The sequence below is a fragment of the Chiroxiphia lanceolata genome, chromosome 8 (genome assembly GCF_009829145.1).
Source record: "Chiroxiphia lanceolata isolate bChiLan1 chromosome 8, bChiLan1.pri, whole genome shotgun sequence".
Lineage (NCBI taxonomy): Eukaryota > Metazoa > Chordata > Aves > Passeriformes > Pipridae > Chiroxiphia > Chiroxiphia lanceolata.
The window spans coordinates 9,608,233-9,624,972 of NC_045644.1; the positions used below are offsets into that span (position 1 = coordinate 9,608,233).

The window sequence follows — 16,740 nt, forward strand, 5'->3', positions numbered from 1 at the left end:
GGCAAGTTAGGAATGAACAGATGATATTGCAGAGAGATTCAGATGGTACCAGGCAAACATGAAAAATAAAAAGAATTAGAAAAAAACCCACCCTCTCAGCTATAGTCATTTAAGTAGGGAACACACAGAGAAAAGCTCTTAAGTGCAAATCTTTCTTATTGCAGTGTTACTTTCAGTGGCACATGAAACAGCAATGATAACAGGCTCAAAAAAAAACTTTGAAAATAAAGTTAAAAGATACATGTAACTTAAAACTAACATCTTTTCCTACACAGAAAGGTTAAATTGTGGGGTTGACATTTGCATTTGTTACGTTGTCAACGTTTCCTGCCTATCAGCCTATGTACAAACAATATCTAAAGATGTCATCTACATATTTATACCAAAGGAGTTATGAACAAGACCTGTCAGTATATTTTAACACCTTTCCAAAACGTCAGCTTTCATCAGGTATAAACACAACATGTTTAATTTATTAGTTTGGTTTAATATAAAAAGTTGACAATCATATGTCACCATAACTATTGATAAGGCAAATAAGAACTACAGGAAAATGTCAGAAAGTTATTAAAATATTTCTCAGCTTCCTGAATCAAATTGGATTTATTGGCTTTTCTCTGTCAATAAGTGCATCACATATTTTTATTCATATGGCTATTTTTGAAGTGATGTGTCCAACAGTGAAGCTTACAGACAGACTATATATACTGGAGAATTTGAATTCTACTTTGAATTTTTGGGGCAGGGGAAAAGACTTTATTAATGTTAAAAACCATCCAAACAAATACAAACACATAAATTTGTTCACCTATACTTAAACACATGCCAAAGATTTCTTTTTCTAAAATATACTAAGCCTCATAAAAGTTACAATATAAGGCACAAGAAGCTTTGAATACAACTCTGAAGTTGAGCAAAGCAATACATTTGTTTGCACTTTCCACAGGAGGTGCTTGATTCAATTCCCTCAAGAAGATTGCTACTATCAAAGGTCCACCTTCTTTGTTTATAATGTCAGGAGAACAACCTATTCTGACTTCTTTATAGATACTTCCCCCAAAAGTGTAACAGAGGGCAGCACAGCCTCATTCCAAGAATTTCATCCCCCCTACCAGTACACAGCCAAACATTTCACCAGTGAGTCACTCTGGCCAGACTGCAACAGCTTGTTCTATATGGGAAAAAAACCAACCCTTATTTATCTGAATGCAAGGACAAACTCCATTTTATAGATTAGTTCAAACACTCCTGGCAAGCCAAACTCGGGCCAAATGACAGCCAGAGGCACAGCAGAGTTTGAGTGTTCACTGACAGCTCTTCTTGCTGGAAGACGCTTTTCTTTTTGTCAGCAAGTCCCACTCTACACCTCAAAATTAGATACAGAGAAGGATGTTACTATTATACAACCAAGCTCATACCAGGATTTGATACTGTGGATGTCAAGAATGTGGGCATTTGAGCAACCTGGTTTAATGGAAGTTGTAACTAGATGACTTTGAAGGTCCCTTCCAAACCAAACCATTCTGTGCTTCTGTGACATTTCAGGCCACAGAAACACGTATCCTGGTTTCCTTTGTCTGGAACAGGGTACAAGAAGGGGAATGGAAATTTCCACAAGGCCCAGATTTTCCACAAAGGAAGAAAAGACTTAAAAATGTAATCTTGCTCCAAAAGGACACATTTAATTACATCAGGACAGGTAGCATCTTGGAGTTCTTCCACTATTGTTTCTGCAGTGTATACATTTACAGTTTTTATTGTAGAATAGATTTGGCCCAGTTCTTAGACCAAATATCCTCACTTCAACATGTTCAAAGCTGTCTGAAACACCAGCCTTTCATCCACACCCTCATGTCTGTTTGGTGCATGCCTAAAATGGAGTTTCCAGTTCACTTTCCTCAAAAAGCAATTCTATCCAGGCTCACGTGCAGTAAGTGAGGAAAATTTGGGGATTCACTTCAAAAATCACAGTACTATCAAGCCAAACACTACCACTGTACATGAAACTTCAGTTAAGACAATTTTTAAAACATACAAATGGTTTGCAAATTGGTCCTGTATTATAAGAGAAGGGAACTCAGCAGTTCTGATCTTAGCAACAGAGTACTTTTTAGGTACAAATTAAATGTAAAAACTTTTAACATTTGCCCCAGAAAGAGAAGCGGAAAAAGCAAAGGGAAAACGAGGATGGAGAGGAGCAAATTTTCCCTATGCTCATTCTAAAATGCACACATTTTAAACCAAGAACTCTACAGGGCACAAGTGCCGAGCCACCGATCTGCATTGCTGAATGCTACACATGTAGCTCATGAATGGAAAAAGGGGACCTTAATAACACGTTTGAAACTGACTCCCAGAATGGGTCAGGAGAAAGATGCAGCCCAGGTGCCTTCAACTGAAATAAAGATCTAACAGGAGGACAACATGACAGAAGGTAAGAAAAAGACAAAAGGGCTTAAAAAGGCTGGGAAAGCAATTCAGGTTAGCAACCCCTAACTTAATCCTGACCTTTCTGTAACTTTTTACCTTGATTTAGTTGACTGAACTAACTTTGTGGGAAGCTTACACAACTGAACCAGAGAGTCTGATTTCTCCTGAAGACTGGTTGGAAAGAAGAGAGAATCCCATGGTCACTTGGGGGTATTAATAACATTGAATTATGAACAATACAAAACAGTCATTACAAATCAAATATATTCTTTTGATAAAAAAAAAAATCCTAGCACTACAGTGAAGTCCCTGTTTTAGCATTATTAGTTTTACTCCTAACCACATTAATCCTAGATAAACACTTCTTTTTTAAAGATGTTAAAAATTATAACAGACACATATTATAATACGAAAATCCGAAATTTCAAAGAAACTAACGGAACAATCCATAACATTGAAACTAACTTGCATTTCTTAAACAAATAAAAATAATCACAAGAAACACATTAACATAGCAACTTAGTTATTTGCAAAGTTCTATTTAGTTAATACTTATTATTACAGTGCCAAAGAGCTGTAGTCATGTGTGAGAAACCCCTTTGTGCAAGGCACTCCACAAATAGGAATCCCCCGTGACAAAATATCTGCAGTTACATGTCCCAAAATACCACCCATCATTATGGAAAGTTACTGTTCAGACTTTGAAATAAGAGTATTTGCTTTGATACTAATGCAATTATTCTCTCTTAAATCAAATATTAAATACCACTTTTTTCCTGGTTGTTGATACACCCTAGCAAAAGTTACAGCTCGATTTAATAACGGCTCAAATCTTCTACTCATGAGTCAGTGAAAAGGAAGGTGTTAACTTCATAATGCAGGAGTATTTTCTAACTAAGGTCCAAGCCAAGACCCACCAGACACAATACAAGCCTTTTCTTTAACTTGCCAGAATTCTCATTTGAGTCTTTAGTGAACAGGTACAAAGCCTGCAATTGCAATTCAGTGATTTCCACGCTGACCGGGAGGGTAAGTTGGCAAACACTACCCTTATTCATTCTAGTCTTAACTTCTCAGAAAATAAAAAAAAAAAAACCAAAATAAAGACATGTTGGAAACTTGTGGGGATTCAGAAAGCAAGGACAAATGCCACTCAATGGGAAACATGCAGAGCCCACACACACTCCCCGATTTCTTTCTCTTTATGTGCCAGGCACCAAATATTTAGTTAGCAAAACCTTTTTTTCATTACACACATCAGAAATGTTACTACAGCAGGAAAAATTATTCTGTTCTACTGCTGATCCCAGAGGCCACCTGCTATATTCCTTTTTACTATCTGTTCTTTATATTTCTACTCTAATTTTCATTGATCACCTCTTTCAGGACTGAAATCTCTGTAGGATTCACTAAATATTGGAAAAGGCCTATTTTCCTAGCACTGACACCCTAAAGGTGGTTTATAAAAAGCAAATGAAAAGTAAGGGAGGTGCTGTATTTGATCCACTTATTATAAATGTATATAAGCATTAAATTGTCAAATGTACAAGTTTAGATCCTCTAGCCTTTACAGGGATTTCCTCCCTAACTGAGTAAGAACAGCAAGTTTAATTTGATTTTGTGGCCAAGAACCACTTTTTCTTGTGGTTTCTACGGTAGCTTTAAGGGAAGCCGACTGTACTTAGGATGAACTATTAAATTATTGCAGAATACAAATAAAAAGTTACTAAACAAAAGAACAGAGATATTCACACTTTTTCCATATGCTTCACATAGTAAAAAATGTTACTAGGAGGAGGGAAAATCACTCTAATACACTTTCAGCTGCATTTTTTTTACTTTATATTCCTTCCTCACTAAGTCTTAAGCCAGAAACAAGACAACATGTCTACTGCTACAAAAGCCCATCTCCTTTTTCCCCGTGCTAGCCAGTTTTACTGAACCATAAAGTTCCTTCTGTGTATATTACTGGTATGTTAAAAAGAACCAGCTTAGAGCACAAAATGGGAAGGTTTTATCTGAGAAAAGAGGATAACATTGTGCAGTTTAGTTTTTAAATACCATTTTTAAACGCCTGCAGCTAGAAAATATTAGACATATTTCATATTTTCAGGACAAATTCAAGTCTATCTACACAAGGGAACAGCACTCTATCCAACACTGAAGACATCTGCCTAAATATCTACTCTGTTCTTGGGTTAGAGTCTGCGGGAGAGGTAGTACGAAAAATTTACAATTTCCGTTACATTCAACCAACATTTGTAAGAAAAAAGGTAAAATGAATTGATTAAATTATTTTTCTAAAGAATACCTGGTATTATTAAATTCATACTAACACATTAGCTTTTCACAAAGACTTCTTAAGGTATTATAGTCAATTTCTTGAGAAAAAAGCCAGATATGGAATTTAATAGAACTGTATCTCTATTGCACTAAATTTCAGTATTCCACTTTTGGAAACACAAAATCATAAAAATAAAACTATGCAAAACATGATACCTGGCAATTCTGATTTCTTGTAAAACACATAAAAGTTAACACATAACATCGCTAAAGCAGTGCTATGGAAAGCATCAGAAAGAGCAAATACATCCATCACTGTTTCTTTATTTCTCTATTAACAAATCCAGAATACATTTGTATTCACAAGAATTTTCAACTGGCAAATTTTTACTATGCCAATAACATTATCATAAATTTATAGTCTGTCTCCTGTTATTTTATGGCAAAGGTTTTCAGCAAAAAACAAGGTAACTAAAATATTATTTGTACTAGCAGAATATAAAGAATACTATTATTTGTAATGTTTGACAACTGTTTGACAGCTAGACATACAATACATCCAGTTATGTAAAGAGATTTTTTTTTACACTCTAATATTAGCCTATGATGCCATCAGTATTTCAGCAAGCATTTAATATGTAAGGATCATATAAAATTTTCCCCTTGAATTCTGATTGAGAAAATATCAAGATAAAGCACAAACCTCTTTAAGTTGGGTAGAAACAGTTACTTTTAACAGCAGTGCTTATATTTCAAGTTTCTCTTCATGAAATCAACAAAAGCAAGCAGGCAAAAAAAAAAAGCCATTAACCACTCGTTTGCCAAACTAATTTTTGACACGGGACAGTTAATCAGTCACAAATAAAAAGTTCACCATTTACCAGATGGCAACTTCACCATAAAGGGAAGCTATTTTTGACCATGGCAATTAGTCTTCTCATGTTTCAAACACTAAATTCTATTTTCACATTAATTTTTAAAACTATGTGGCTTTAACTTAAAATAAACTGTACATCAAAAGAATGTAAAATAAACAGCCAGGAACACAATTTGACGAATTGGATTTATTTAGTTTATTTAGCTAAACAGGGTCCATTGGATCTCTTTAATAGGCTGACAGTTGCACTGGGCTGGTTAATAAAACATTCAACACAGTATCTTCAGCCAATATAGAAATGCAAATCCCACCAGAAATATTTTATTCATGAAACAGTAATTTCAGTTACTACCAAAGCAAAAAGAAAAAAAGAAAAAAAAGAAACTGTGGGGAAAAAGGGGGGGGGGGGGAAACCGACGGCCGTTGCTTTGCAAACAAACAGCGCCACCCAGTGTCACTTCCTGGACAAACACACCGGGACACCTGGAAAAGGCTGGAATTCATCCCTCCCGAGTAAAACCCAACCTTCTCTCCACTTTTTATGCTTTACCAATAGCACATGTCTCTCCTTACTTTGCAGTGACATGCAAACTACCTTTGCTCTCGCTGGGGAAAATAAAAAAAAAAAATTAATAACATGCTAAGGATCTTCAGAGTGCAGTTCTAGTTTGAAAAGCAAACACTTTCAAAAGGTGTGGGGTTTTGCTCAGCTTGTCTAATGTTTCTTCTTGTAATCTTTAAGTTTCTAACTCATGATAGAAAAACCAAATCAAACCTCTATTAAATGAGTACAGGTGAGCAATACAACGAAGAGAGAGTGAGATACACTCTGTTCTGCTTCATTCATCACCACACCCCACACCAATGTTCAAGCTACAGAACCTGTATTACTGCTGCTATCAAAGGCAGGACAGTGACAGTTGCTTCTTTTTGTGTGGTAGGTAGGGGAGTTATCACTAGATTAAAATAAGAAATCACTGAGAAAGTGGGAAACAATAAACCCTTCCTGCTTCTGCCCCCCACCAAAACAGCATTTACCTTCTGTTTATGAAGACAATTTACTCAGCAGCTGGCTAGAAGCAATTTTGAGTGGGTATGGCTTCTTCCACTCTCTGCTAGAAACAAGAGCAAACATACTTAATTCTACTACTTTGAGAAGTAGAAGTTTTAACATAAGAACAAACTACATGGTAAATATAGAAATTATAGTTCTCTACCTGGGAAAGGCTGATGAGGGCTGGCATCCAGACATGTCTACAAACTGCCAGCATGTTTAGTGAAAAAAGCAGAGGTGATGTCATGCTGAATTTCTATTAGATACCTTAAAATATATTTTACAGAAGGATTTCATTCTGCTACAGACCAGTTTTCAGCTTAATTTAGTATAGAAACATTGTGTGTATGCAGGGAGAAAGGAAAGAAGCATGAATGCTTACAGTGCCCTGTATGCATCAATATGCCCTTCATTCATAGCCCCCAGCCAGACACAAGAACTATCAGACTCACCAAATCACTTCCTGCAAACACTTTTATTTGTAATCACTCAGCCAAGTCTAGAGCTCCACAAACTGGTTTTTCTTAAAATCACGTGCATCAGCTCCACCACAACTTGTTGAAGGACCAACAAAGAGCATACCACAAAACTCACCAGTCTTAGCCCTCCGTGTTAACAGATGAGCCAGATCTCTGGAGACAGACACAGAATGTCAAAGTGGAGTTGGTTGAGAGAAGAATCTAGTTATGGAATTAGTTCTATTGACATTAAAAATTTGCTGCTTGGTTGCTCTTATGCAGCATATTATGTCTTCACACACTGTGTTATGAGATGCATAACACACCTATTGGTCAAACCTGGGAGGATTCTTTGTAAGCAATATCTACAGAATTACAAAGCCCAGGAGGTAAGGCGTGCTTCACTAATCTGGTCTCAGGAATCTCAGTTAAGATGATCATAACCCTTTAGGTTAATTATAAATAAAGTATGTTAACTCCCATCTTTCACACTTTCCTCTAAGGAAAAGCATCTCATCACTAGTAAATTCCATTATGAAATAAATTTCCTTCCTTTTCCATACTTGCATACAAAACTATAAAAAAAATGCAGTTTAGGCCTTGAATGTTACTAAAACAAAAAGAAGAAAAAGAGAATATTCTTCCCTGTATCACTTTTTCCCCATTTAAAAAAGCAGTATTACGAATAAAGTAATTGCAAAATGTCAAATGCCTCCATCTTCTTTCCCCACAAACCCACCAAGGCAGGGACACAAGTGAAAACAAGTGAAGACAATATGCAATTTGCCTCTATAGAAAAGAAGTTGGTCTAATACTCAACTGCAGCCAGGCAGACATATATCACATCAGAAGTTATTAGAAAAAGGAACAGAGGAAAAAAACCCAGTGCCTCTGTAAGGAGCAGTTTGTGTACAGTGTAGAGGACTGATTACTTATCTCAAGAAGGTGATGCTATCTATAAAAACAGCAGAGTGAAGGACATTTTGTTCACAACATGCTTTTCCAAAATTAGGTTGTCAAAGTACATGGTCAGATAATTCAACTCCTTTCTTCTGAAACTTAATCAGTTCAATCTTGTGTGCCTTAAAACAAATCCTCCACAGCCCTGCTCCAAAGAGCTGTACTACTCACATAGTGAAAACTGATCTGGTTTCAGTTTCAAATTTGTGAACAAGATCAAGTGTCACTACAGGCACGTGAACCTGCCCAGGCAGGGTGCTCATGTATACATGGTGTGTTCACAGGGTGAGTTCCCTGCTCTTAATAACATTGTTGGGGTACAACCATGAAGATGCACACATAGCAGTCCCACACATAGTTTATGATTTTTAACTACAAAGCAATAAAGCTTTGCTTTATAAACCAAAATAATCCAGCAGCCACAGCTGAGCCTCTAAAGTTTTAGTTCAAAGCGGGGAGCTAGGGAAGACTATGGCCATAAAGATACAGGCTACTAATGTATTTTGACAACAACTAATGTATTTTGACAACAACTTTGACAAATGTTGTTCATTATGCTCACAGTATTTCTCTGGATAGGTGACTGAACCTGAAATAAGAGTAGCAGTATTTCCTACTAGCAGCCAGAACATAACAGACACAGCTGTAGCAGTTGTCCAGGTGAGCTTCTGGACTCAGGTGGTACTTGAGCGTTATAGAAGGTAGCTAACTTTATCAAATGAAATTCCATGGCTTATCTCCTTAAATGTTTTTAAAGCTTAACAGCAGTTGACATTTTAACAATGATCTTAAACAGAACCTGCAGGAGGTATGAAATGTGAATATATATCTTAATTATTGACTGAACTAAAGCTATTGTTAAATGCCAAAATGTTTAAACGTTTAGTCAAGTTTTATACAATATATCTGTCTATTTAACTTTCCCCTCTCCTTTTTTTTTTTGCTTTAAAAGGTTATTCTGAAAGTCAGAATAACCAAGATCAGTACCAATTCTGAAAATTTAAAAGGAATGAGCACTGTCCCTTGGGCTGATAAAAAATGCTACCTGCAAAATTTAACTCTGTGCTGCTGAAGGAACAGGAACAGTTCTTATGCTGCTTCCTTTATTTGATGGGTATTTCTTCTTGTTGAATATACTCATCTCATTTTCAACACTGATTATGTAGTATTCATTTTTGTAATAAGATTATTTCCGTATAATGTGGTCTTACTGGATTTTTATATTTCCTCATCTATTTGAATGTCTTACATTTCAGATGTAAGTTTTTCAGGAGAATGTCTGCCTTTGCTTCTTTCTACTTCATGTGCCCTGATACTGAGCCAGCACATGGAACATTTGGAATGGATACAAATGCTAGCAGATAACCACACATTTGCTAAGTTTATATAATCCCATTTTTACATGGACTGGGATAGATTTATGTCAAAGTTATGTTTATAAAATATGGAAGCCTTTTACAAGTGCATATCCCCACTGTTTAAAGATCACTGGCTGCTTTCAGGTAACAATTAACAAAAAATGCTTCATTTGAAAGAATAAATCACACCTATAGTCCAGGTACTTAAAAGACTTTTTTTTTCATTCAGAACTTACTTCATGCAGGCAGGCACCATGGACATTGTACATATGAAATAGTTGGGAAAAAATAATTACAAGCTTAGACCACGTAATAGTGCATTAGTAGATGGAGGAAAACGACCTGCTTATCAGAAGATTGTTTCAAGTTTCAGGAACTCTTTAGCAGGTGGGGCTGAATCAACCCCGAAAGCACAAGCAAGTGTTCTGCAACTCCGCGTGGGGCCACCAGATAGAGCCATTACCACGTACCACGGGCTCTGCAGCCCGGCGAGCCCGGCCAGGTAGGAGCCCCGGACCCCTGCAGGTCTGGGAATGCAGCTTTCCTCACCTAACAGGACCAAAACCCCACTACAAAAATGAGGTGCTGGTATAGGCTATTGAAAATGAGATAATAAAACCAAGATTTACATCTGCAAGTTAAAAAATAGAGCATAGGGTTTATCTGTTTTACTCAAGCCTGAAACTTGGCCTTTTGAGATGTATAGACATTTTGCAAAGAAGTGTGACTTTATGCTTGCCCTGTTCTTGTATTTCTCCCCAGGCATCTGCTCCCCACAGAAGACTGCAGAGCACTGGGGTGAGCAGCAGGAACCACTGCTGCTTGAAGTTGAGGTGCAATGCTCGCTCTGTGGATTTTCCCCATCGGTATTCACAGTGCTGTGCTTTCGGAGCACTTTTAAAGACAAAAATCGAGCTATTCTTTTTTTCATTATCACTGTTCCTCTTCAAGAGGGATGATCAAGATAGAGCAATGTGGCTTTTTCTCCTTGGATATGATTTATTGGAATTAGTGGGTTATAACTACTCGGGTGCAGTACAGTACACAGAGTAGATGTCATTGGCTTCACACACATCCCAGGACTGCAGAGCACTGACAGCAACTTGTTCCTATTTGATTAAAAAGTTAGAGATAAAAACCTCACGTTTGGAGTAACTTTTCTAAGTACAGATCAACCAAGCTTAAACCTGTATTTTTCCAGAATATACTTCAGCATAGTAAATTGTATAGAAAAAAATCCCTATAAATTCATAAAGATGCCACAGCACATAATAAATGATATTAAAGTGATAGCATTTTGTCAATATTACACATACTGCTTAAGCTAAAATAAACTCACCAATTAGATATTAAACATCACAAATAAACCTTAATGTTGTCCATCCTGCAAATAAAGAGCGGGCAGTCCACATACCTTAGGTTTCCTTCTCCTAACTTTTAAACATGTTGCTATGCTGCTGTTTTCCATAACTGCTTGGGAGAGGGCAAATTTGCAAGATGCTATAAGGCATAAAAATAACCACAAGATCAAAACTCATGTTTATTATGATGAATATAAAAGAAAACTACCAGTGCCAATTCTGCATTCACTTTATGTTTGAAATATAGAACTTAATGAAAAAGTATACTGAAGTATATAATTTTTTAAATTGATTTAAAAGGAAACACACATTTCAAGATGATTGAGAAATGTCCTCTGTTCTGCTCTGCTTACATGCTACTTCACTTGGGAAGAAAGGCCGAGCCAAATACAGTGGTATCCAGCTGAGATTCCAACTCCCTTTATAAAGAACACTTAACTTTGCAAGCTCACATCTGTGTGTCTTTTAGAAGAGCCAAGAACTTTGACCAGCAAACCTGTAAGCTGATCATAACCCAAAATTGCCAGTATCATTTCCAGTCATCTAGAAATGTGAATTCATTTTATAAGTACTTAGATCTGCTTTTTCTAAAGGTATGCTAAGGCTCTTACATAAACTCAATACACTTTGCTTGCAGTCAAACAGTTCACAACTCATTCAGGACAATATTCAGGCAGAACAATCAAAAGCACTTCCATTTCAGTAAATATTTTAACTTTCTACCCTGCAGCTTATAGAATAAAAATAGTATTTCTCTTCCTTCCTCCTCTTCCCTCTTTGAACTCAGAACTGAATCATTTTGTTATATAGTTTCCAACAAGTTGCTATTTGTCTGGATAATAATCCAAAAAGATCCTTAAATCCTCACATACAAACTCAGAAAAATGTTAGTATTTAAAAATGGAACTATGTAGGGCATTTAAGGCATTGTAGGGCATTGTAACAACATTATTTGCTATATAAGTGAGATTTTTTTTTCAAGCACAGTTGTTGTTTTCTTACAGTACTTTGCTCCATCCTTCACATCACTTTTTCTCCTTGATCTTCTGCTGAAGATCCTTGGGTTTGGGGCTGTTGCTTTTACCCATTATTACTATCTGTTCCTTCCCCTTTCTTGTGTTGCTTTGCTTCTTCACTCTGACCACATTCTTGCATTCATGTAACTCCCAGTGCTATGATGCATTTCCTCACACTCATTCCTCCTCTTTTTATAGTGTCCAGTTCTGAACTCTCCCATTCGCTATTGCCTGGGAACATGGAAATACAAATTCCACCATTTGCCCACATACAGAAATAGGCCAGCATCAAATATATGCTGACAGTAAATTCTCTCACATCTGAGAAGATAAACAGCATTCACTATTGGTCCAGAAGCTGCTCTCTTTGGGAAGCCACTGTTCAGCCATATGCAATTCCTACAGTGGAACGGCATGAGACTGTCCCAAAATTCGGATGCGAGTCTTCTTATTCTAACATTCCTCAGACTTTACAAACTGCAACCATCTTCTAGCTAACACATTTTTGTGGAACTCCTCAACTTGGCAGAAGCACAGAGGAGTGACAGTCAGCTGGATTTCTTGGCTGCAGGTATAAACATCGACTCCCCAGCCCCTGAAGGATTAAACTGCTGCCAGCAACCTGAGGAAATTCACAGCTCTCTAGTGAACGGAAAATACTGCCACTAGTTAGTTCTTTCTCCCTACCCTGGAGGAACTGAGCTGCTGCCAATTAACATAGCTTTTTCCTACACTTTGCAATCCCTTTGAACTTTTTCAGGATTTTACAGAAAACAGTTTTGTCTCTATGTAAATCTATTTAGTGCAAATCCCAGTCACAAAAAAAGGACTGATAACTGTAGCAGAAGCCCCTAGACAAGGGAATCTTGTTAGTTTGCATCCATTACTCAAAAAATGTAGTACTTATACCAATTTGTACAAAAGCCAAGAAGAATCTAAGAGCAACAGAAAAGAAAACACAGTGAGTAACAAATGAAGTGCACTTGAGAGAAGCTACATTCAAAAATTCCACAGATTGGAGATTATATTGTTTTTCATGTTACTGCCCACATTACTACAAGCTGTCATTCCTTGAGAAATAGGATTAAAAGCTGACTTCTCTGCATACATCATGAACACTCACGATGTTTAATGGCAGAGAAACAACTGAGATCCAGGGTAAAGGGACAGAAGGCTAGAAACTGGAATATTGGTATGGAATTGCTACAAAAAGAAAACCTTCTCTTCCCCAGTTTGATTTTCATCTGTCCACATATACAGCAAAATACAAACAGAACTCATCTCTCACACTAGTCAAAAATACCTCTTATTTCCCTGAATAACTGCATTACTTTATTTTAAAAATTCATAAATGCCTTCATTATGTAATATGTTAAAGACTCACGAAATCAGCTTCAAGTTTTCCCATTTCTTGTTTGTAGCTTCTCATTCGACTGCTGTACATCCCTCGGCTTTGAGGTGGGATCTCTCGAACTTCAAGTTCCATCTGCTCAAGCTAACAAGTGAAAACAAAGAGCAGACGTATAAATCAAAAGATTTATTAAAGCAATGGTGAATTTATCCAAGTTTTTCACAAATGCTAAGAAATACTCCTTCTTTATAAAGAAAAATGCTGTTTATTCTGTAATATATAAAGAATTTATCAAAATATTTACACAGCCTTAAGTCAACAAACAAGTGACAAAATTAATATTATTGACACTTAGAGGGAATGATTCTAGTCAAACATTTCTGGATTTCAATTTCAAATGTGATGAATACATTTTATTACAAGAAAATAGTAAAACTGAGGATAAATAATTCCTGCAAATTAGCATAGTTCAGAAGAAAGCCTACGTCCATCTAGCTGGGCAGTTTTGGAAAGCTGAAAAATGTATTTTATTTATTTATAGCCACATACACACATATATATATACAGATGTGTATACATAAAAGTTTTATTTACCACCAGTCTCTATGTTTAATAAACTAATCCTTTTTGCTTTAAATACTGCTAACTCAGCAGAATTACAAAGCTTGAACTGGTTTCCTAAATCTACATCCCAAATCTGTATGTAAGTATATTACACAGCTGAAATTCAGGGTTTAATGACAGTCCTATTCAAGAATTTGTACATAGTTGAATGTATTCAAGCATCAGAGAGAGAACTGATCTTTTAAAAGCTTTTTCTATTTATTCTTGCCATGTAGAATACTAAGGGGCCTGAAACACAACAATATGGCACAGAGGTACAGAAAATCAAAAGAAGTTATAAACCAGGGCTGATAATTACCTGCCCCCTGGGTCATGAAGCCTCCTCTATATGTTACTGTCTCTTCAAGAGTTCTATTTTGCACAGCTGAAGAATCCCTTACCTGCCTTTTAAAATCTCTCCAAGTTACTTCAAAAAGATAAGAGAATACCTCTCCTTGGTTGCTGTAGGTTCCTGAAACAGTATTTACTCACCTCCTACTGATCTTGGTTGAGCAATAAGGATAGGAACAGAAATGCTTTTCAGTTAGGGTCCCAAACTGGTTACAGGTCTTCACAAGGGACTGCTGGAGTTTATTCCTATGTAATCACTTGCTTACACTTTGAAACTTCATCCTCATATTGTAAGAAAAGCATCTGAATTTAATCAATGGAATTACCAGATACTTAACAGTCATTTAGCCTGATCTAGTCTGATTATACAAAATGATATTCAATAGTAAACTGTAAAGCAGACTTTAATTAAATGGTCACTAGTGAATTGAAACATACAAAGCAATTTCTAATTCTACCCAGCTCTTTGGCTCAGGCTTAACTTTCCAAAGGGGTAAATTAAACCAATAGCTGGAATTAATAGCTTATTTCTTATCAATTTCATCACAATATATTTGATCTCAAATGTTCTATAAACGTAGAAAACATTTCTCTCATATATATATATATATAAGTATATGTGCAAGGTCAGAATATTTTATTGAAGTCCAGTTCTCACTTACTAGATAAAAACAAAAACATTTCCCAGTGAATACAGAAGTTGCATAAACGATCAGACCACAGTCCATGAAATTCAAAATGTTCATTCTAAAGTGGCAGTATTAGTGAGTGTGACGATGAAGCACATATATTTCAGCTGACCAATATTTAACACCTTGCTTTTCTTCATGAGATTAAATGAGTACATTATGTGGCTGGGCTGAGAAATTTCCATGAGAAGCCATGCAGAAGACAGTGGTCCAAGCAGGTGTGAACCTAAACGCAATCTACTTTCATGTAACTCCACTTTCAGGCTTCTTATTATTGGCCAAAAAAGTCATACTTTTCATACACAAGCAAGAACAGAGCTAAAATCTACTTAAAGCAAATAAAATATCCTGGCACTTAAATCTCAAAATATGTGTAGAAGCTCAAGGTTTCTTCAGAAAACCTACAAGCTCAAACTTCTGTTTCTGCCTATGTTCAAAGTTGACATGTGCTGGTTTTGGATGGGGTAGAGTCAATTTTCTTCACAGTAGCTGGTATGGGGCTGTGTTTTGGATTTGTGCTGAAACCAGTGATAATAATACAGAGATGTTTTCATTATTGCTGAGCAGGGCTTACACAGAGCCAAGCCCTTTTCTGCTTCTTGTACTTCCACATCAGCCAGGAGGCTGGGGGTGCACAAGGAGTTGGGGGACACAGCCAGGACAGCTGACCCCAGCTGACCCCAGCGATATTCCAGACCACATGATATCATGCTCAGCATGTAAAGCTGGGGTAAGAAGAAAGAAAGGGGACGTTCAGAACGATGGCATTTGTCTTCCCAAGTAACCCTTACACGTGAAGGGGTCTAGCTTTCCTGAGGATGGCAAAATGCCTGCCCACTGGAAAAAGTAAAGGAATTCCTTGTTTTGCTTTGCTTGTCGTGCATCTTTTGCTTTCCCTGTTGAAGTGTCTTTATCTCAACCCACAAGTTCTCTCACTTTTACTCTCCCAATCCTCTCCCCCATCCCACGAGTGGGCAGGGAAAGGCGGGAGGTGTGTGAGTGTCTCTGTGATGCTGAGTTGGAGGCTGGGGTTGAACCACAACATCACCACTGTGGTGAAGCTGAGTATTTTGGCACTCAGCTCTCACCCAAATTCATAAATTGCATCCTCAAGGCTCCTCAGGAGTTTAACCCAGTAGGCTTGCTCCTAACAGCACCCAGCACTGAATACAGAATAAAGCAGAGCAGCCCCTGGTATTTCCATTCAAAAATAAAACAAAGCACCGTAGTGCGGCTGATGTGCTCACTGAGACCCCAAAATAAGTGTCCCCCTCCCACAGGTACTTTTCCATACGAAATTGCTCTGGACAGCTGCTAGCATTTTATAGAACTTGTAAGCTTCACTATTTTATTATGATTCTGAAGTGCTGGAACTAAAATAGAGATTTAATTTTTTTTTTAAAGTGTCTAATAAGAATAATCTAGCATTTGCAACACTAAATTTATGGGCATTATTAAAAAGCCAAATGTCTAAATAAGAATAACCAAGCATTTGCAACACAACAATTTCGTGGTGTCTTTCATAAAACATAAAAGCAAACAACAGAGAGAGAGTTTTTTCTTCTTTAAAGTAGAATTTCACTCAAAAATGCTCATTCCAGCTCTTCTAGTACATGCTAGCTCTTGTGCTCAAAGAATTTTCCCAAGGTTAGCACAACATTCACCTTTCTTAAAAACCTGGTAAAAATAACATTCAGATACTCCACATTGGATGTAGAATGACAGGATTTCTCTCCAGAGATCTCTCATTCCACAGCTCTGGTTTGAAAAGGCACCCTGGGAGACTGAAAGTTTTTGTGTCAGTTCTGCACATACATCAAATCAATTACACCAGTGATTTTACCCAAACAAAGCAGACAGTGTTTTAAACAATCACTGGTTAGTGAATGTAAATACATTATCTCTACAATAATATTTATAATACATGAGAGTGTTATTTCCTAGCCAAA

General features: G+C 36.8%; 1 protein-coding gene across 5 annotated transcripts in view; it reads right to left on the minus strand.

Annotated features, from left to right (window-relative positions):
• The window catches only part of VTI1A (vesicle transport through interaction with t-SNAREs 1A), a 272,255-nt gene that overhangs the window by 247,171 nt on the left and 8,344 nt on the right, over positions 1-16,740 (minus strand). For all 5 annotated transcript variants that reach the window (XM_032694607.1, XM_032694603.1, XM_032694604.1 and 2 more), the window contains exon 3: positions 13,182-13,292. In XM_032694607.1, the coding sequence (XP_032550498.1) occupies positions 13,182-13,292 (111 nt within the window). The remainder of the gene's footprint in view (positions 1-13,181; positions 13,293-16,740) is intronic.